General features: G+C 47.4%; 1 protein-coding gene across 3 annotated transcripts in view; it reads left to right on the top strand.

Moving 5' to 3' along the window:
- Positions 1–2,904: 2,904 nt before the first annotated feature.
- Positions 2,905–23,058, top strand: part of UPRT (uracil phosphoribosyltransferase homolog) — a 59,061-nt gene continuing 38,907 nt past the window's right edge. Inside the window, exons 1-2 of one of the 3 annotated variants that reach the window (XM_038747830.1) lie at positions 10,730–10,817; positions 17,611–17,768. In XM_038747830.1, coding sequence (XP_038603758.1) covers positions 10,754–10,817; positions 17,611–17,768 — 222 coding nt within the window. In that variant the 5' untranslated portion in view covers positions 10,730–10,753. Of the gene's footprint in view, positions 2,924–10,729; positions 10,818–17,564; positions 17,769–23,058 lie in introns of those variants that run through there. The other 2 variants (XM_038747831.1, XM_038747829.1) reach the window with 2 other exon arrangements.

Genomic DNA, 23,058 nt, shown 5'->3' on the forward strand with positions numbered 1-23,058 from the left:
CGGTCTAGAAGGGAAGACAGACATGAATATATCATCAATCGTATTTATTGAGCGCTTACTGTGTGCAGAGCACTGTACTAAGCGCTTGGGAAGTACAAATTGGCAACATATATGTGTAAATAAATGACAGATATGTACATAATAATAATAATAAGAATACTGGCATTTATTAAGCGCTTACTATGTGCAAAGCACTGTTTTAAGCGCTGGGTAGGCTACAAGGTGATCAGGTTGTCCCATGGGGGGCTCACAGCCAATCCCCATTTTACGGATAAGATAACTGAGGCCCAGAGAAGTTAAGTGACTTGCCCAAAGTCACACAGCTGGCAGTTGGCGGAGCCGGTGTGGGGCTGGGACGGGGATGAATAAAGGGAGCAAGTCAGGGTGACACAGAAGAGAATGGGAGCGGAGGAAAGGAGGGCTTAGTCAGGGAAGGCCTCTTGGAGGAGATGGACATTTATTAAGGCTTTGAAGCAAGGGAGAGTCATTGTGTGTTGGATTTGAGAAGGGAGAGTGTTCCAGGCCAGGGGTAGGATGTGGGCGAGGGGTCGGCGGTGAGATAGAAGAGATCGAGATACAGTGGGAAGGTTAGCATTACAACAACAAAGTGTGAGGGCTGTATTTTAGTAGGAGAGGAGACTCTAGATCCTAAGCTCGTCTCTAGACTCATCGTGGGCAGGGAATGTGTCTGTTTATTGTTGTATTGCACTCTCCCAAACGGTTAGTACAGTGCTCTGCGTGCAGTAAGGGCTCAAAAAATACGATTGAGCAAATGAATTAATGAATGATTAGTGAGGTGAGGTAGGAGGGGGCAAGGTGATTGAATGCTGTCAAGCCCACGGCGAGGAGTTTTTTGTTCGATGTGGAGGTGGATGGGCAACCGCTGGAGGTTTGTTATTTATCGTTATTTTGTTAGTATGTTTGGTTTTATTCTCTGTCTCCCCCTTTTAGACTGTGAGCCCACTGTTGGGTAGGGACTGTCTCTGTATGTCACCAATTTGTACTTCCCAAGCGCTTAGTACAGTGCTCTGCACACAGTAAGCGCTCAATAAATACGATTGATGATGATGGAGGTTCTTGAGGAGTGGGGAAACACGGCCTGGACGCTTTTGTCGAGAAACGGTCCGGGCAGCAGAGCCTGTGTTCCCTCCACCAGGCCACACTGCTTCTCTCCAGTTCCCAAAAGTTAGTCTTTCCCAGCCGGAGCTAAACACCGGAGGGCCGAGGCATGGAGGGCAGTGAAGGATAAGTTATCCTAGCCTGCCGAAAAGACCCCATCCCGAGCCTTGAGGGCTTCCCTACTCCATCGCTCTTCAAAGGAATCAAGCCACGGCCTGGGGAGGGCAGGAGGAACCGCAGCAGCAGGCAAGATTCATTTATCGCGTCTCCAGAATCTGGAAAGGTGATGAAAGATCCATCTGTCAACAACCCAACATCCACCCAACTGTACGTTGCCCGAGGCGGCAGGCCTGCCGTTCGGCCCCTTTCTAATTTTAGTTTGTTTTGCTCAGCTCGCGTGGTTTCTTGGGCTGACTTACGGGCTGAGTCGAAGGGGAAGACGAGCCACCGCAAAACTAAACGGAAAAGCGCATTTCACGGTGCCGTCTCCTCAGCAGAGCCGGGAGGCAGCCACGATTTTGCCCTGATGCTTGGCTTCAGGTACCGCACATCTGGGGAGAGGTTCCCCAGAACATTTTTAGACTGTGAGCCCACTGTTGGGTAGGGACTGGCTCTATATGTTGCCAACCTGTACTTCCCAAGCGCTTAGTACAGTGCTCTGCACACAGTGAGCGCTCAATAAATACGATTGATGATGATGATTTTGAATTTGGCCACTCATGAATTCACCTTGGTCCGTACCTCGGCGTGATCACTGCCCTTAGGCTGTGGTGTTTCTGTCATTTTGTACTCTCCCGAGTGCTTAGTACAGTACTCTGCATACAGTAAGTGCTCAGTATGTACGACTGAATGAATGATTGACTGAATACAGTGCTTGGTACTTCATGAATGCCACAATTCATCATGATCAGCATTATCATCATTCCTCCATCCATCTATGGAACAATCAGTGGTATTTATTGAGCTCTTACTATGCGCAGAGTACTGTACTAAGCCCTTGGGAGAGTACATCACAGTAGAACTAGAAGTCACATTCCCTGCCCATAATGAGGTGACAGTGTAGAGATGAGCGTAAAGTTTAGAAGCCATTTAGAAAGTCCATGGAGGAGACCGTGAGAGCTAAAGGGGCAGTAAGTGAGTAAAAGTGAATGAAATTTGAATCGCTTTACCTGTTCTTTCCCGCCACGAGAACATTACAAGATACCCACTGAGCAACCGCTGCAAACTAAATATTTTTCACACGGTTATGGAAGAAATTTCTGCTCCCTGGACTCTATTATACAGACAGTCTAAGCAGTCAGTAAGCTTCCCGCATGCCTCAGCCTCAGTAAGATATGATCAAATTCTCCTAATTTCCACTGGGAATTTGTGGGCTGAGGTAGCTATTGAGCCCCAGGCAGAAGCTATTAATAAAGAAATTGAGATGTGAGAGAGGAGATTACGGAGTGTGTTTCGGCCAATTATTCCCCTGTATTACCCATAGTGTTTAAATCGGAAGAAACAATTTTCTTATTTTTGTTTCATTCAGGAGCCACTCGGGAAGCAGCCTGGAGGACAGGAGTGTTATTCAAGTTGTGAATTATGCTAATATTAGACACCGGAAAGAGGAATTGGCATGTAAACGAAGTCAGAGTTATCGTGTTAGCCAGGCAGAAAAAAAATCCCACATTCCCTTCTGTGACATCACAATTGGATCCTGAAGTCAAGACAAGATTCCGATTTCAAGTGGGGATGAAACCCGGGGAGCAGATGAAGAAGCATCGCTTCTTTTCCCCGGAAGAAATCGACAAAGGTCTGCTTCAAGGTAAGACTTTTTTCTCCGATTGTTCTTTTTCTCTTTTCTCCCCCAAGCATTAATACAATAATAATAAAGAGGTCACCCTTTGAACGTATGGTGCCATTCATCTCTGGCTCACAGTATCCTTCAGGATCAGTGCTGAAGGGAGGGGGAAATGGAGGCACAAGGTAATAAACAAAATTTCCTGAATGGCAGCACCAGGGTAATAGCCCCTATGTCACGCAGGTCTTGCCCTGTTTCTAAACGCGTTGATCCATTCGGCTTTTCAGCCACACCTGTAGTCGTAGGTGAATTTCCTGCCAGCGGCATCTTCTTCAAACATGAAGAACATCTGTGTAGTAATCAATCAATCACATTTGTTGTGCGCTCATTAAGTGCTTGTTGGGCGCGGAACACTATACCTAAACTGTGTACATATTTCATCATCATCAATCGTATTTATTGAGCGCTTACTATGTGCAGAGCACTGTACCAAGCACTTGGGAAGTACAAATTGGCAACATATAGAGACAGTCCCTCCCCAACAGTGGGCTCACAGTCTAAAAGGGGGAGACAGAGAACAAAACCAAAGATACTAACAAAATAAAATAGATATGTACAAGTAAAATAAATAAATAAATAGAGTAATAAATATGTACAAAAATATATACATACACACAATCTCTGGGTGCGCAGATTGGAGTCTTGATTTATTTGGTTTTTGGGAGTTTTTTCCACCTCGCTGCCTGTGATCTTGTCCCAACTGAGAGGCCCAACTTCCACTCCACCAAAGCCTTCTGAACTTTGAACCCTTCCAATTTTCGACATGTAAATGGGGGACATCGTTATTTATCTGGAGCGTGTGTCTGTACAACCAACACCCCAGCCCTCGACTTAAAGCTTGATATTCTGCAACAGGTGGTCCATAATCCACATCGGCGATTCTCGGAGGGAGAGCACTGGCCAGACAAAACTTCTCCCAAACAGAGCCCTTTCAATGCCTTGGGGCTTGTATGGGATGTTTTTAATAACTTATTAATGCTGATGTTAACAGCGTGATGTATAATCCATCAATTAATCAGTTGGATTTATTGAGTGCATACTGCAAGAGTTAATGGACATGATCACCGCCCTCAACGAATTTATAATCTACCGGAGGAAAAATGCCGGTGAAGTAAATTAGAGAAAGGAAATGGCTTAGTGGAAAGAGCACGGGCCTGGGGAGCCAAAGGAGCTGGGTTTTAATCCTGGTTCTGTCACTTGTCTACTGTGTGACCTTGGGCAAATCGCTTCGGTTCTCTGTGCCTCAGTTTCCTTATCTGTAAAATGGGGATTAAATCCTACTCCTTCCTACCTCAACTGTGACTCCCATGTGGGACAGGGACTGTGTCCAGACGGATCACCCCGGGTCTACCTCAGTGCTTAAAACAATGCTGGGCACATAGTAAGCCCTTAACAAATACCGTGATCATTAATGTTACTGTTACAGGAGGAAGAACCAGAGTTTAAAGATATGTGCAGAATGCAAGGGAGTGTCGTCTAAATATTAGTTTCACTTCAAAGAAATTGCTTTTCTAACCACAGCTGTCACAAAATTTTCATTTTGGACCTAAACCCTTTCCTAGTTAGGGAAGGACCGAATTGCTCTGAAAGGACTAGGGAAATCACCGCTTGTCCATTAGACTGAAAGTTCCTAGAAGCTAAGGAACCCAAGCTCATTAGGTGATCATTAAATAATCCCCCCGCTTCAAAGCCTTATTGAAGGACATCTCCTCCAAGAGGCCTTCCCTGACTAAGCCCCCCTTTCCGTTTCTCATCATCATCATCATCAATCATATTTATTGAGCGCTTACTATGTGCAGAGCACTGTACTAAGCGCTTGGGAAGTACAAATTGGCACTCCTTTCTGCGTCGCCCTGACTTGCTGCCTTTGTTCATCCCCCCCTCCCAGCCCCACAGCACTTATGTACATAAAATTGATTTATTTATATTACCATCTGTCTCCATCCCTCCAGACTGTAAGCTCGCTGCGGGCAGGGAATGTGTCCGTGATATTGTACTTAGTACAATAGTACAATACTTAGTACTTAGTACAGTGCTCTGCACACAGTAAGCGCTCATTAAATACGATTGATGATGATGATGATGATAGAATTGATTTATTTATATTACCGTCTGTCTCCATCCCTCCAGACTGTAAGCTCGCTGCGGGGAGGGAATGTGTCCGTGATATTGTACTTAGTACAATAGTACAATACTTAGTACTTAGTACAGTGCTCTGCACACAGTAAGCGCTCAGTAAATATGATTGAATTAATATTGTTATCCGGAACTCTCCCGAGCACTTAGTACAGTGCTCTGCACAGAGGAAGTGCTCAAGAAATACACTTGAATGAATGAAATACAAGAAATGAATCAAGGGCAGAAGAGAGATGAGCACAGTGGAAACAGAAGTAAAAGTATTTAGAGCTCCCCTGGTACAATGCACTCTGTCAAGCGCTTGGGAAGGACAAAACAAAGAAGGAAATGCTCCCTGCCCACAGGGAGCTTACACTCTAATAGCAGGAGGTTCAATGTCCCAAGATTCATTCATTAATTCATTCAATCATATTTATTGAGCGTTCACTGTGTGCAGACCACTGTACTAAGCACTTGGAAAGTACAATTTGGCAACAGGTAGAAGCAGTCCGCACCCAACAATGGGCTCACCGTCTAGAAGGGGGAGACAGACAACAAAACAAAATAAGTAGACAAGCGTCAATTGCATCAAAATAAACAGAATTATAGATCTATGCACATCATTAATGAAATAGAATAATACATATATTAATAAATATTTAATATAATAAATATATTATAAATAAATAATAAATATGTACAGTTGTATAGCTGTGGGGCGGGGAAGGAGGGAGAGCAGAGAGAGGGAGTCACGGCGATGGGGAGGGGAGGAGGAGCAGAGGAAAAGGGGGGCTCAGTCTGGAAAGGCCTCCTGGAGGAGGTGAGCTCTCAGTAGGGCTTTGAAGGGGGTAAGAGAGCTAGTTTGCCGGATTTTTGGAGGGAGGGCATTCCAGGCCAGGGGAAAGACGTGGGCCGGGGGTCGAAGGCAGGACAGGAGAGAACGAGGTACGGTGAGGAGGTTAGCGGTAGAGGAGCGGAGGGTGCGGGTTGGGCTGGAGAAGGAGAGAAGGGAGGGGAGGTAGGAGGGGGCGAGGTGATGGACAGCCTTGAAGCCGAGGGTGAGGAGTTTTTGCTCCGTACGGAGGTTGATAGGCAACCACTGGAGATTTTTGAGGAGGTGGGGTGACATGCCCAGAGCGTTTCTGTAGAAAGATGAGAGGAAGGGTTTTTGTCTTTGTCATTTTCCCTCTGTCCCTTCAGCGGACATAGTCAATCTTTTTTTCAGTTAGAATGGGAGGCTTTTTAGCTAGAGGAAATCAAAATGAGAGCGATGGCGTTTTAAGTAGGGCTGGACTTAGATGCGTTCTATAGGTCAATTCTAAACCCACGATACCGTTTGATCATTTCCAACATAGCCCCTTAGATGCTTCCAGAACTCTACGGTAAAAGGAAACCTTTGCTCTTTCTAGAAGACTCCATTATTTTTGCTAAATTGACCCCCCGCTGTTAAGAAAAAGAAAAGGAGAAGTATTTCATTTAAATTAATTCTCTGCTGAAGCGATATCGATGGGAGAACCAGACATGGATTCCTTTTGGCAGGCCTGCCCAAGGGTCAGCTGTGCCCATTGGACGGTAACTTCCGAAAAGTGAACTTGCTTCTAAGAAGGCCCAAATAAAGAGGTGGAGGCGACCATCTCATTTCTGCATAGGGGCTTTCGTGTATTTGTGGCTCATTTGTAACTTCATTTGATTCAGTAGACACTCTCCGTTATCCGTGGTCCTGGGGATGGGCGAGGCACAAAGAGGATAGATGAGATGGAAGTGCAGCGTGCCAGGAGTCCCTGCACTTCCCTCCCAAGTCCCCAATAACGAGGTAGAAACCCCAAGGAGCCTCCCCCAGGGTCTGGGCTCTGTACCTTGTAGCCGCCACCAGCTTCGGAGGCTGATCCCAACAGGAGCCTCCCTCCCTCCCCACCCCTAATGATGGTAGTTGTTAAGTGCTTACTACATCAATCAATCAATCAATCGTATTTCTTGGGTGCTTACTGTGTGCAGAGCACTGTACTAAGCACTTGGGAAGTACAAGTTGGCAACATATAGAGACAGTCCCTACCCAACAGTGGGCTCACAGTCTAAAAGGGGGAGACAGAGAACAAAACCAAACATACTAACAAAATAAAATAAATAGAATAGATATGTACAAGTAAAATAAATACATAAATAAATGAATAGAATAATAAATATGTACAAACATATATACATATATACAAGTGCTGTGGGGAAGGGAAGGAGGTAAGATGGGGGGAAGGAGAGGGGGACGAGGGGGAGAGAAAGGAAGGGGCTCAGTCTGGGAAGGCCTCCTGGAGGAGGTGAGCTCTCAGTAGGGCCTTGAAGGGAGGAAGAGAGCTAGCTTGGCGGATGGGCAGAGGGAGGGCATTCCAGGCCCGGGGGATGACGTGGGCCGGGGGTCGATGGCGGGACAGGCGAGAACGAGGCACGGTGAGGAGATTAGCAGCGGAGGAGCGGAGGGTGCGGGGTGGGCTGTCGAAGGAGAGAAGGGAGGTGAGGTAGAAGGGGGCGAGGTGATGGACAGCCTTGAAGCCCAGGGTGCGGAGTTTCTGCCTGATGCGCAGATTGATTGGTAGCCACTGGAAATTTTTGAGGAGGGGAGCGACATGCCCAGAGCGTTTCTGGACAAAGACAATCCGGGCAGCAGCATGAACTATGGATTGAAGTGGGGAGAGACACGAGGATGGGAGATCAGAGCGAAGGCTGATACAGTAGTCCAGACGGGATAGGATGAGAGCTTGAACGAGCAGGGTAGCGGTATGGATGGAGATGAAACATGCCAAGCACTGTTCTAAGCACTGGGGTACATACGAGGTAACCAGGTTGGACACAGACCCTGTCCCACATGGGGCTCACAGTCTAAATCCCCATCGTACAGATGAGAGAACTGAGGCATAGAGGAGTGAAGTGACTTGCCCTAAGCCACAGCAGGGAAGTGCCGGAGCCGGGATTAGAACCCAGGTCCCTCTAACTCCCAGGCCCGTGCTCTATCCATCATCATCAATTGTATTTATTGAGCACTTACTGTGTGCACTGTACTAAGCGCTTGGGAAGTACAAGTTGGCAACATATAAAGACAGTCCCTACCCAACAGTGGGCTCACAGTCTAAAAGTCTTATCCACTAAGCCACAGACCAGAGGCCGCAGCTGTGAGCACATGTGGTGCAAGCGCTTAGTACAGTGCAAGTGCTTAGTACAGTGCTCTGCACATAGTAAGCGCTCAATAAATACGATTGATGATGATGATGTGGTCCCTGTTAATGTGCATATAGCTATAATTCTATTTATTCTGACCATTTTGACACCTGTCTACATGTTTTGTTTTGTCGTCTGTCTCCCCCTTCTAGACTGTGAGCCCGCTGTTGGGTAGGGACCGTCTCTATATGTTGCCAACTTCTACTTCCCAATCGCTTAGTACAGTGCTCTGCACACAGTAAGCGCTCAATAAATGCGACTAAATGAAAAAAAAATGAAATATCAAGTGCAAGGCTTCAGTGGAGGCCAAATTTTTTCCCCCCTCAGCCCATTTGGGAACTTTTAAAAGAGAGAAATCACAATGGAAACAACAGCCAAGCTATAACCAGAGTGGCGCAAACACTCACAGCCTGGATTTCCTTGAGAATTCAGGCTTGGCGATAATTAAGAGATGCGTGTCGGTAATTTTGTAGGTGGGCGCGCGCTAGAAGAAAACGGACTAACTTCTTTTTTAATAAATCAAAGCCTGGGCACATTGTAATCATCTTGTCAATGCAATTCACCGATAACTAGGTCTAATAATGCAGCTTGCGGAGCAGCGGGCTTTTCGACTGCAGCCGGTACTCGCAATTTTTTGCTGTTTTGGAGGATCCTGGATCTCAAAAGCGTGAGGGCAGACTGTCCTCTGTAGCGCAGAAAATCATCCTGACACTCAGAGGTGTATATGGAAGAGAGGGTGTGAAAACTTGGGGATTCAACAAGCTTTAGGAAATAAGAGTCTGGCCTCGAGCCGCAAAAACCTGAAGAAGAATCCATTTCTCGTGGCGAGCTGTCTTAGAGGGACTGCTTGGATATCAGTAATATTTCGACTGTTTCTCCCCCTCTAGATTGTAAAGTCGTAGTCAGTCGATCATACTTATTTAGTGATTATTGTGTGCAGAGCGCAGTGCTAAGTGCTTGGAATAATACACTATAACACTAAACAGACACATTCCCTGCCCACAGTGTGCTTACCGTCTAAAGACGGAGATAGACGGTAATATAAATAAAGAAATTACAGATAGGTACCTAGGTTCTGTAGGGCTGGGAGGTGGGAATGAATGATAGGAGCAGGTCAGGATGACACAGAAGGGAGTAGGAGAAGAGGAAAGGAGGGCCTCTTGGCAGGGAATATGTCTGCTAATTCTGTTGTATTGTCCTCTCCCAAGCGCTTAGTACAGCGCACAGTGAGCGCTCAATGAATACGCTTGATTGATCGATTGATTAAAGAAAGCCCAGGGTGGTGATAGAAAATGAATCAATGTTTTCATCTGTATGCACTGATATTGAACTTGTGGCAATAATAGAAAATAAGGTTATCTTTTACCTTCCACCACCTACACACTTTTCTTCATTCATTCATTCATTCAATCGTATTTATTGAGCGCTCACTGTGTGCAGAGCACTGCGCTAAGCGCTTGGGAAGTACAAGGCTTTGCACATAGTAAGCGCTTAATAAATGCCATTATTATTATTATTATTACAAGTCGGTAACATATAGAGACAGTCTCTGCCCAACAGCGGGCTCATGGTTTAGAAGGGGCGACAGACAACAAAACAAAACATGTAGACAGGTGAGAAAACACGTAGACAGGTGATGATATTTATTTTATTTTGTTGGTATGTTTGGTTTTGTTCTCTGTCTCCCCCTTTTAGACTGTGAGCCCACTGTTGGGTAGGGACTGTCTCTATGTGTTGCCAAGTTGTACTTCCCAAGCGCTTAGTACAGTGCTCTGCACATAGTAAGCGCTCAATAAATACGATTGATGATGATGATGATGATGATGATGATGTTACAGGGCAATCATGAGTCACTAGACTCTCATTTAAAATTCGATGCCGAGTGTTGTTTTGTGTTTTAGGTAGGCTCACATTTTCAATTACTTCTGGTGTGTAGTGGCAATGCTAAATCAGCACAAGGTACCCCTCCTCCCCCCTCCATCCCCCTGCCTTACCTCCTTCCCTTCCCCACAGCACCTGTATATATGTATATATGTTTGTACGTATTTATTACTCTATATTTTACTTGTACATTTTTATTCTACTTATTTTATTTTGTCAATATGTTTTGTTCTCTGTCCCCCCCTTCTAGACCGTGAGCCCACTGTTGGGTAGGGACCGTCTCTCTATGTTGCCAACTTGGGCTTCCCAAGCGCTTAGTACAGTGCTCGGCACACAGTAAGCGCTCAATTCGATTGAATGAATGCTGTGCCCACCGTAAGCACTTAATAAACCCCATTAATTGAATGAATGGGTTTCAGGTCCGTTTTTTTAGACTGGTTAAGGGGACAATCCCCCGTTTCTCCCCCTACAACTCCAGCCCAGATTCCGATCGTTTATCGCATATGTGTCATCCAAATCGCAGGCCCTGGCAGGTCCGGCATTCTTTCCCCCGGCATATTCTGACGCGATGTGTCTGAAAAACTTGGAATTCGGATGCTGCCGCCTGAGATGGAGCAGAAAGATGGTCAGGGAAGCTTGCGGCCAGCTTCTCCAGTTCGTGAGTGTGTGGAAAAAGGGAATAAACTTACTGGGTGACTGCGGGAGGAGGACTTCTCAGGGCTGGGCCTCACGAAGGGTTTAAACCGATGCCCACAGGGCAAAATTTACTATTTTCAGGTATCAGATTCCCCTGGAGTCAGTGCAAGACTTGGCATTTCCAGGTGACAGAATCGCTTGGCGCCTCAGCCTAAATGACCGTTTTCAAGAGTTAGATTCCTTTTCAAGGCTCGGGTATTGAGTTATGGGAATAGGTAATTCCCAGAACAACCCCACATTGCAAGTCAGTCCCCAGATTTTCACGTACAGCGTGGCTGTATAATAATAGTAATAATAATTGGCATTTGTTAAGCGCTTACTATGTGCAAAGCACTGTTCGAAGCGCTGGGGAGGATACAGGGTGATCAGGTTGTCCCACGTGGGGCTCACAGTCTTAATCCCCATTTTCCAGATGAGGTGACAGAGGCCCAGAGAAGTTAAATAATAATAATAATAATTGGCATTTGTTAAGCGCTTACTATGTGCAAAGCACTGTTCTAAGGCTGTATGTACATGTAGCGTGGCTCAGTGGAAAGAGCCCGGGCTTTGGAGTCAGAGGTCATGGGTTCCAATCCCGGCTCCGCCAATTGTCAGCTGGGTGACTTTGGGCGAGTCACTTCACTTCTCTGGGCCTCAGTTACATCATCTGGAAAATGGGGATTAAGACTGTGAGCCCCCTGTGGGACAACCTGATGGCCTTGTAACCTCCCCAGCGCTCAGAACAGTGCTTTGCACATAGTAAGCGCTTAATAAATGCCATCATAATTATTATTATTATTGTACCAACGGCTCTTGATTATCCAGGGTCCGTGGTTCCAAACGGGTGGACTATCAGCATTAGTTTTAGGGGTAGGTGAATAACAATAATAATAATAATAATAATTGCGGTATTTGTTAAGCCTTACTATGTGCCAAGCACTGTTCTAAGCGCTGGGGCAGATGCACGGTAATCAGGTTGGACACCTTCCCTGTCCCACATAGGGCTCACAGTCTTAATCCCCATTTTACTGCTGCCCGGATTATCTTTGTCCAGAAACGCTCTGGACATATCACTCCCCTCCTCAAAAACCTCCAATGGCTACCGATCAATCTGCGCATCAGGCAGAAACTCCTCACCCTGGGCTTCAAGGCTGTCCATCACCTCGCCCCCTCCTACCTCACCTCCCTTCTCTCCTTCTACTGCCCAGCCCGCACCCTCCGCTCCTCCACCACTAATCTCCTCACTGTACCTCGCTCTCGCCTGTCCCGCCATCGACCCCCGGCCCACGTCATCCCCCGGGCCTGGAATGGCCTCCCTCTGCCCATCCGCCAAGCTAGCTCTCTTCCTCCCTTCAAGGCCCTGCTGAGAGCTCACCTCCTCCAGGAGGCCTTCCCAGATTGAGCCCCTTCTTTCCTCTCCCCCTCGTCCCCCTCTCCATCCCCCCGCCTTACCGCCTTCCCCTCCCCACAGCACCTGTATATATGTATATATGGTTGTACATATTTATTACTCTGTTTATTTATTTATTTATTTATTTTACTTGTACATTTCTATCCTACTTATTTTATTTTGTTGGTATGTTTGGTTCTGTTCTCTGTCTCCCCCTTTTAGACTGTGAGCCCACTATCGGGTAGGGACTGTCTCTATGTGATGCCAATTTGTACTTCCCAAGCGCTTAGTACAGTGCTCTGCACATAGTAAGCGCTCAATAAATACGATTGATTGATTGATTGATTGATTGTTGGGTAGGGACCGTCTCTATATGTTGCCAACTTGGACTTCCCAAGCGCTTAGTACAGTGCTCTGCACGCAGTCAGCGCTCAGTAAATACGATTGATTGATTGATTAACAGATGAGATAACTCGCCCTCTCCCCACTAGGCTGTGAGCCCACTGTTGGGCAGGGACCGTCTCTATATGTTGCCAACTTGTACTTCCCAAGCGCTTAGTACAGTGCTCTGCACACAGTAAGCGCTCAATAAAGACGATTGATTAACAGATAACTCGCACTCTCCCCACTAGGCTGTGAGCCCACTGTCGGGTAGGGACCGTCTCTATATGTTGCCAACTTGTACTTCCCAAGCGCTTAGTACAGTGCTCTGCACACAGTAAGCGCTCAATAAATATGATTGATTGATTGATTAACGGATGAGATAACTCGCACTCTCCCCACTAGGCTGTGAGCCCACTGTTGGGTAGGGACTGTCTCTGTATGTTGCCAACTTGTACTTCCCAAGCGCTTAGTACAGTGCTCTGCACACAGTAAGCGCTCAATAAATACGATTGAATGAATGAATACTATGTGCCAGGCGTTTCATTCATTCATCCAATTGTATTTACTGGGCAATTACTGTGTGCAGAGCACTGTACTGAGCGCCTGAGAAAGTACAATTCATTCTTTCATAAACTATGTTTTGTTTTGTTGTCTGTCTCCCCCTTCTAGACTGTGAGCCCTCTGTTGGGTAGGGACCGTCTCTCTATGTTGCCAACTTGTACTTCCCAAGCGCTTAGTACAGTGCTCTGCACACAGTAAGCGCTCAATAAATATGATTGATTGATTAACAGATGAGATAACTTGCACTCCCCCCACTAGGCTGTGAGCCCACTGTTGGGTAGGGACCGTCTCTCTATGTTGCCAACTTGTACTTCCCAAGCGCTTAGTACAGTGCTCTGCACACAGTAAGCGCTCAATAAATACGATTGATTGATTAACAGATGAGATAACTCGCACTCTCTCCACGAACTGCTCGTCTTAGTACAGTGCTCTGCACACAGTAAGTGCTCAATACGATTGAATGAATCCCCCCTTACCTCCTTCCCCTCCCCACAGCACCTGTATATATGTATATATATTAGTACGTATTTATTACTCTATTTTATTTGTACATATTTATTTTATTTTGTTAATATGTTTTGTTTTGTTCTCTGTCTCCCCCTTCTAGACTGTGAGCCCGCTGTTGGGTAGGGACCGTCTCTATATGTTGCCAACTTGTACTTCCCAAGCGCTTAGTACAGTGCTCTGCACACAGTGAGTGCTCAATAAATACGATTGAATGAATGAATAAATAAATATGATTGAATAAATCCCCCCCTTACCTCCTTCCCCTCCCCACAGCACCTGTATATATGTATATATATTAGTACGTATTTATTACTCTATTTTATTTGTACATATTTATTTTATTTTGTTAATATGTGTTGTTTTGTTCTCTGTCTCCCCCTTCTAGACTGCGAGCCCGCTGTCGGGTAGGGACCGTCTCTATATGTTGCCAACTTGTACTTCCCAAGCGCTCAGTACACAGTAAGTGCTCAATAAATACGATTGAATGAATCCCCCTTTACCTCCTTCCCCTCCCCACAGCACCTGTATATATGTATATATATATTTGTACGTATTTATTACTCTATTTTATTTGTACATATTTATTTTATTTTGTTAATATGTTTGGTTTTGTTCTCTGTCTCCCCCTTCTAGACTGTGAGCCCGCTGTTGGGTAGGGACCGACTCTATGTGTTGCCAACTTGTACTTCCCAAGCGCTCAGTACAGTGCTCTGCACACAGTAAGCGCTCAATCAATACGATTGAATGAATGAATGAATGCCTCCCTCACGGACGGAATGAATGACGTCAGGCTCAAGGGCGGGGCGGGCGAAAGGGGCGGGGAAAGGGCGCGCAGAGTGACGGGGCCGGGAGCCAATGGGAGGACAGCCCGGCCGGCGGAAATCGCGGCGCGCATGCGCGGCCGGGCGGCGGGCTGAGGCAGAGGGGCGGGTCCCCCTGCGGAGCCTCGCATTCATTCATTCATTCATTCATCCATTCAATCGTATTTATTGAGCGCTTACTGTGTGCAGAGCACTGTACTAAGCGCTTGGGAAGTGGAAGTTGACAACATATAGAGACGGTCCCTACCCAACAGCGGGCTCACAGTCTAGAAGGGGGAGACAGAGAACAAAACCAAACATTAACAAAATAAAATCATCATCATCATCAATCGTATCTATTGAGCGCTTACTATGTGCAGAGCACTGTACTAAGCGCTTAGTAAAATAATAAAATATCCCCCGGGCCTGGAATGCCCTCCCTCTGCCCATCCGCCAAGCTAGCTCTCTTCCTCCCTTCAAGGCCCTGCTGAGAGCTCACCTCCTCCAGGAGGCCTTCCCAGACTGAGCCCCTTCCTTCCTCTCCCCCTCGCCCCCCTCTCCATCCCCCCATCTTACCTCCTTCCCTTCCCCACAGCACCTGTAAATATGTATATATGTTTGTACATATTTATTACTCTATTTATTTTACTTGTACATATCTATTCTATTTATTTTATTTTGTTAGTATGTTTGGTTTTTTTTCTCTGTCTCCCCCTTTTAGACTGCGAGCCCAATGTTGGGTAGGGACTGTCTCTATATGTTGCCAATTTGTACTTCCCAAGCGCTTAGTACAGTGCTCTGCACATAGTAAGCGCTCAATAAATGATTGATTGATAAAATACGTACAAATATATATATACACATATATACAGGTGCTGTGGGGAGGGGAAGGAGGTAAGGGGGGGATTCATTCAATCGTATTTATTGAGCGCTTACTGTGTGCAGAGCACTGTACTAGAACGAGCGGTTCGTGGAGAGAGTGCGATTTATCTGTTCATCAATCAATCGTATTTATTGTATTTATTGAGCGCTTACTGTGCTTCGTCACGATGCCCTGTCACAACCGGCGCTCAATCAATACGATTGATTGATTGATGAACAGATGAACTAACTCGCACTCTCCCCACGAACCGCTCGTGGCCTACCTCTCTCACGTAGTGAATGAATGACGTCAGGCTCACGAGAAGGGGGCGGGGAAAGGGCGCGCAGAGTGACGGGGCCGGGAGCCAATGGGAGGCCTGCCCGGCCGGCGGACGTCGGGGCGCGCATGCGCGGCGGGCTGAGGGAGAGCGGCGGGTCACGCTGCATGGCGCCTCGTCACGATGCCGTCACAACCGGCGCTCAATCAATACGATTGATTGATGGATGAACAGATGAGATAACTCGCACTCTCCTCACGGACTGAATGAATGACGTCAGGCTCACGGAGAGGGGGCGGGGAAAGGGTGCTGGCGGAGTGACGGGGCCGGGAGCCAATGGGAGGCCTGCCCGGCCGGCGGACGTCGGGGCGCGCATGCGCGGCGGCCCCCTCTGCATGGCGCCTCGTCACGATGCCCTGTCACAACCGGCGCTCAATCAATCAATCAATCGTATTTATTGAGCGCTTACTATGTGCAGAGCACTGTGCTAAGCGCTTGGGAAGTACAAATTGAATTGAATTGAATTCAAGTACAAATTGAACTGAAGTACAAATTTGTACAAAAGTACAAATACGATTGGTTGATTGACGGATGGATGAACGGATGAGCTAACTCGCACTCTCCCCACGACCCGCTCGTGGCTCGCCTCCCTCACGGCCTGAATGAATGACGTCAGGCTCGCGAGGGGAGGGGCGGGCGGAGTGACGGGGCGGGGAGCCAATGGGAGGCCTGCCCGGCCGGCGGACGTCGGGGCGCGCATGCGCGGCGGGCTGAGGGAGAGCGGCGGGTCACGCTGCTTGGCGGCGGCCCTGCGGCGCCTCGTCACGATGCCCTGTTACAACCGGCGCTCAATCAATACGATTGATTGATTGATGGATGGATGGATGAATGGATGAGCTAACTCGCACTCTCCCCACGAATCACTCGTGGCCCGCCTCCCTCACGGACTGAATGAATGACGTCAGGCTCGCGAGGGAGGGGCGGGCGGAGTGACGGGGCGGGGAGCCAATGGGAGGCCTGCCCGGCCGGCGGAAGTCGGGGGCGCGCATGCGCGTCGCGCTGAGGGGGCGAGGGGCGGGTCCCGCTGCATGGCGGCGGCGGCCCTGCGGCGCCTCGTCACGATGCCTTGTTACAACCGGCGCTCAATCAGTACGATTGATTGATTGATGGATGGATGGATGGATGAATGGATGAGCTAACTCGCACTCTCCCCACGAATCGCTCGTGGCCCGCCTCCCTCACGGCCTGAATGAATGACGTCAGGCTCGCGAGGGAGGGGCGGGCGGAGTGACGGGGCCGGGAGCCAATGGGAGGCCTGCCCGGCGGGCGGAAGTCGGGGCTCACGTGCGCAGTGCGCCTGCGCGTCGCGCTGAGGGGGGGAGAGGGGCGGGTGCCGCTGCATGGCGGCGGCCCTGCGGCGCCTCGTCACGATGCCCTGTCACAACCGGCGCTCAATCAATACGATTGATTGATTGATTGATTGATGGATGGATGGATGAATGGATGAGCTAACTCGCACTCTCCCCACGAATCGCTCGTGGCCCGCCTCCCTCACGGCCTGAATGAATGACGTCAGGCTCGCGAGGGAGGGGCGGGCGGAGTGACGGGGCGGGGAGCCAATGGGAGGCCTGCCCGGCCGGCGGAAGTCGGGGCGCGCATGCGCGGCGGGCTGAGGGAGAGCGGCGAGTCCCGCTGCATGGCGCCTCATCACGATGCCCTGTCCCAACCGGCGCTCAATCAAAACGATTGATTGATGAACAGATGAGATAACTCGCACTCTCCTCACGGAGTGAATGAATGACGTCAGGCTCACGGGGGAGGGGCGGGCGGAGTGACGGGGCGGGGAGCCAATGGGAGGCCTGCCCGGCGGGCGGAAGTCGGGGCTCGCGTGCGCAGTGCGCCTGCGCGTCGCGCTGAGGGGGGGAGAGGGGCGGGTGCCGCTGCATGGCGGCGGCCCTGCGGCGCCTCGTCACGATGCCCTGTCACAACCAGCAGAGCGGCCCCGAGCCCGGCCCGCCCCCGCTGAGCCGCCCCTCGGAGGGCGAGGAGACCTTGGCCCAGTCGTTGCCCCGGCCCGGCCCCATCGGGCCGCAGCTGAAGCTGCTGCCCATGAACGACCAGATCCGGGAGCTGCAGACCATCATCCGCGACAGGTGAGGCCCCACACGCCAACCGCCCGCCCGGGGGGCAACCCCGGCCTCATTCCCATATTGACTAAATCAGTCATTTGTTTTGTTTGTACGTGCTTATTCTATTCACTTCATTGTGTTGGGTAGGGACCGTCTCTCTATGTTGCCAACTTGGACCTCCTAAGCGCTTAGTACAGTGCTCTGCGCACAGTAAGCGCTCATTGATAATAATAATGGTGTTTGTTCCGCGCTTATTATGTACAAAGCACTGTTCTAAGCGCTGGGGGCTTGGTATGTTCGGTTTTGTTCTCTGTCTCCCCCTTTTAGACTGTGAGCCCACTGTTGGGTAGGGACCGTCTCTAGATGTTGCCAATTTGTACTTCCCAAGCGCTCAGTACGGTGCTCTGCACATAGTAAGCGCTCAATAAATACGATTGATGATGGTGAGGTGAGGCCCCACACGACGCCCGCCCGGGGGGCAACCCCGGCCTCATTCCCATATTGACTAAATCAGTCATTTGTTTTATTTGTACGTGCTTATTCTATTCACTTCATTGTGTTGGGTAGGGACCGTCTCTCTATGTTGCCAACTTGGACCTCCTAAGCGCCTAGTACAGTGCTCTGCGCACAGTAAGCGCTCAATAATAATAATAATAATGGTATTTGTTACGCGCTTATCATGTACAAAGCACTGTTCTAAGCGCTGGGGGCTTGGTACGTTTGGTTTTTATTCTCTGTCTCCCCCTTTTAGACTGTGAGCCCACTGTTGGGTAGGGACCGTCTCTAGATGTTGCCAATTTGTACTTCCCAAGCGCTCCGCTCAGTACGGTGCTCTGCACTTAGTAAGCGCTCAATAAATACGATTGATGATGATGAGGTGAGGCCCCACACGACGCCCGCCCGGGGGCAACCCCGGCCTTATTCCCATATTGACTAAATCAGTCATTTGTTTTGTTTGTACGTGCTTATTCTATTCACTTCATTGTGTTGGGTAGGGACCGTCTCTCTATGTTGCCAACTTGGACCTCCTAAGCGCTTAGTACAGTGCTCTGCGCACAGTAAGCGCTCATTAATAATAATAATGGTATTTGTTACGCGCTTATTATGTACAAAGCACTGTTCTAAGCGCTGGGGGCTTGGTACGTTTGGTTTTGTTCTCTGTCTCCCCCTTTTAGACTGTGAGCCCACTGTTGGGTAGGGACCGTCTCTAGATGTTGCCAATTTGTCCTTCCCAAGCGCTCAGTACGGTGCTCTGCACATAGTAAGCGCTCAATAAATACGATTGATGATGGTGAGGTGAGGCCCCACACGACGCCCGCCCGGGGGGCAACCCCGGCCTCGTTCCCATATTGACTAAATCGGTCATTTGTTTTATTTGTACGTGCTTATTCTATTCACTTCATTGTGTTGGGTAGGGACCGTCTCTCTATGTTGCCAACTTGGACCTCCTAAGCGCCTAGTACAGTGCTCTGCGCACAGTAAGCGCTCATTAATAATAATAATGGTATTTGTTACGCGCTTATTATGTACAAAGCACTGTTCTAAGCGCTGGGGGCTTGGTATGTTTGGTTTTGTTCTCTGTCTCCCCCTTTTAGACTGTGAGCCCACTGTTGGGTAGGGACCGTCTCTAGATGTTGCCAATTTGTCCTTCCCAAGCGCTCAGTACGGTGCTCTGCGCATAGTAAGCGCTCAATAAATACGATTGATGATGGTGAGGTGAGGCCCCACACGACGCCCGCCCGGGGGGCAACCCCGGCCTTATTCCCATATTGACTAAATCAGTCATTTGTTTTATTTGTATGTGCTTATTCTGTTCACTTCGTTGTGTTGGGTAGGGACCGTCTCTCTATGTTGCCAACTTGGACCTCCTAAGCGCTTAGTACAGTGCTCTGCACACAGTAAGCGCTCAATAAATGATTCATTCATTTTATTTGTACACTACCCGGTGGGCAACCCCGGCCTCATTCCTATATTGACTAAATCAGTCATTTATTTTATTTGTACATGCTTATTCTATTCATTTCATTTTGTTGGGTAGGGACCGTCTCTCTGTGTTGCCAGCTTGGACCTCCTAAGCGCCCAGTACAGTGCTCTGCACACAGTAAGCGCTCAATATTCATTTTATTTGTGCACCGCCCGGGGGGGCAACCCCGGCTTCATTCCTATATTGGGTAAATCGTTCATTTATTTTATTTGCACATGCTTATTCTAGTCATTTCACTTTGTTGGGTAGGGACTGTCTCTCTATGTTGCCAATTTGGACCTCCTAGGCGCTTAGTACAGTGCTCTGCGCACAGTAAGCGCTCAATAGGTACGATTGAATGAATGATGCATTCATTCATTCATTTTATTTCTACACCGCCCGGGGGACAACCCGGCCTCATTCCTATATTAAGTCATTCATTTATTTTATTTGTACATGCTTATTCTATTCATTTCATTGTGTTGCGTAGGGACCGTCTCTCTATGTTGCCAACTTGGACCTCCTAAGCGCTTAGTACAGTGCTCTGCGCACAGTAAGCGCTCAATAATAATAATAATAATAATAATGGCATTTGTTACGCGCTTACTATGTACAAAGCAGTGTTCTAAGCGCTGGGGGGGCATACAAGGTGATGAGCTTGTCCCACGTGGGGCTCACAGTCGTAATCCTTTTACAGATGAGGTAACTGAGGCTCAGAGAAGTGAAGTGACTTGCCCAAGGTCACACAGACACGTGGCCGAGCGGGGATTCGAACCCATGACCTCTGACTCCGAAGCCCTGAATGATTCATTCATTTTATTTGTACACCGACCGGGGGGCAACCCCGGCTTCATTCATATATTGAGTAAATCATTCATTTATTTTATTTGTACATGTTAATTCTATTCACTTCATTTTGTTGGATGTTGCCAACTTGGACCTTCTAAGCGCTTAGTACAGTGCTCTGCACACAGTAAGCGCTCAATAAATACGATTGAATGAATGATTCATTCATTCATTCGTTTTATTTGTACACCGCCCGGGGGGCAACCCCGGCCTCATTCGTATGTTGAATAAATCATTCATTTATTTTATTTCTACATACTTATTCTGTTCATTTCATTTTGTTGGGTAGGGACCGTCTCTATAGGTTGCCACCTTGTACCTTCTAAGCGCTTAGTGCAGTGCCCAGCACACAGGAAGCGCTCAATAAATACGGTTGAATGAATGATTCATTTATTTAGTTTATTTGTACTTAGTTATTCCATTTATTTTATTTTGTTAATATGCTTTGTTTTGTCCTCTGGCTCCCCCTTCTAGACTGTGAGCCCACTGTTGGGTAGGGACCGTCACTATAGGTTGCCAACTTCGACCTCCTAAGCGCTTAGTACAGTGCTCTGCACACAGTAAGTGCTCAGTAAATATGAATGAATGTTTTATTTGTACATAGTTATTCGATTTTATTTTGTTAATATGTTTTGTTTTGTCGTCTGCCTCCCCCCTTCTGGACTGTGAGCCCGCTGTTGGGTAGGGACCGCCTCTCTATGTTGCCAACTTGGACTTCCTAAGCACTTAGTACAGTGCTCTGCACACAGGAAGCGCTCAGTAAATACGATTGGATGAATGATTCATTTATTTATTTTATTTGTACATAGTTATTCTATTTATTTTATTTTGTTAATATGCTTTGTTTTGTTGTCTGTCTCCCCCTTCTAGACTGTGAGCCCACTGTTGGGTAGGGACTGTCTCTATATGTTGCCAACTTGTACTTCCTAAGTGCTTAGTACAGTGCTCTGCACACAGTAAGCGCGCAATAAATACAATTGAATGAATGAATGAATGACTCATTCAATTGAGCGCTTATTGTGTGCAGAACACCATTCATGAATCATTCATTCATTCAGTCGTATTTACTGAGCGCTTAGTGTGTGCAGAGCACTGTATTCATGAATCATTCATTCATCCAATCGTACTTATTGAGCGCTTACTGTGTGCAGAGCACTGTTCATTCGTGAATCATTCACTCATTCATTCAATCGTATTTAGTGAGAGCTTACTGTGTGCAGAGCACTATTCATTCCTGAATCATTCATTCATTCAGTCGTATTCATGGAGTGCTTAATGTGTGCAGAGCACCGCATTCATTCATGAATCATTCATTCATTCAATCGTATTTATTGAGCTCTTACTGTGTGCAGAGCACTGTACTAAGCACTTAGGAAGGACAAGTCGGCAACATCTAGAGACGGTCCCTACCCAACAGCGGGCTCACAGTCTAAAAGGGGGAGATAGACAACAAAACAAAGCACATTAATAAAATAAATAGAATAAATATGTACAAGTAAAATAAATAGAGTAATACATATGTACAAACATATATACATATAATAATAGTAGTAATGGTATTTATTAAGGGCTTACTTTGTGCTAAGCGTTGGGGGGATGCAAGGTGATCTGGTTGTCCCAAAGGGGGCTCACAGTCGTCATCTTAGAGAAGCAGTGTGGCTCAGTGGAAAGAGCCCGGGCTGGGCAGTCAGAGGTCATTCATTCATTCAGTCGTATTTATTGAGCGCTTACTGTGTGCAGAGCACTGTACTAAGCGCTTGGGAAGGACAAGTCGGCAACATAGAGAGACGGTCCCTACCCAACAGCGGGCTCACAGTCTAGAAGGGGGAGACAGACAACAAAACAGAACATATTAACAAAATAAATAGAATAAATATGTACAAGTAAAATAGAGTAATAAATATGTACAGACATATATACATATAATAATAGTAATGATGGCATTTATTAAGGGCTTACCATGTGCTAAGCGTTGGGGGCATACAAGGTGATCAGGTTGTCCCACAGGGGGCTCACAGTCTTCATCTTAGAGGAGCAGTGTGGCTCAGTGGAAAGAGCCCGGGCTGGGGAGTCAGAGGTCATTCATTCATTCAATCATATTTATTGAGCGCTTACTGTGTGCAGAGCACTGGACTAAGAGCTTGGGAAGTACAAGTTGGCAACATATAGAGACGGTCCCTACCCAACAGCGAGCTCACAGTCTAGAAGGGGGAGACAGACAACAAAACATATTCACAAAATAAAATAAATAGAATCAATATGTACGAGTAAAATAGAGTAATAAATATGTACAAACATATTCATTCATTCAGTCGCATTTATTGAGCACTTACTGTGTGCAGAGCACTGTACTAAGCGCTTGGGAAGTACAAGTTGGCAACATCTAGTGACGGTCCCTACCCAACAGCGGGCTCACAGTCTAGAAGGGGGAGACAGACAACAAAACAAAGCATATTAACAAAATAAAATAAATAGAATAAATATGTACAAGTAAAATAGAGTAAT

This window comes from Tachyglossus aculeatus, chromosome 6 (genome assembly GCF_015852505.1).
Source record: "Tachyglossus aculeatus isolate mTacAcu1 chromosome 6, mTacAcu1.pri, whole genome shotgun sequence".
In the NCBI taxonomy this organism is placed as follows: Eukaryota; Metazoa; Chordata; class Mammalia; order Monotremata; family Tachyglossidae; genus Tachyglossus; species Tachyglossus aculeatus.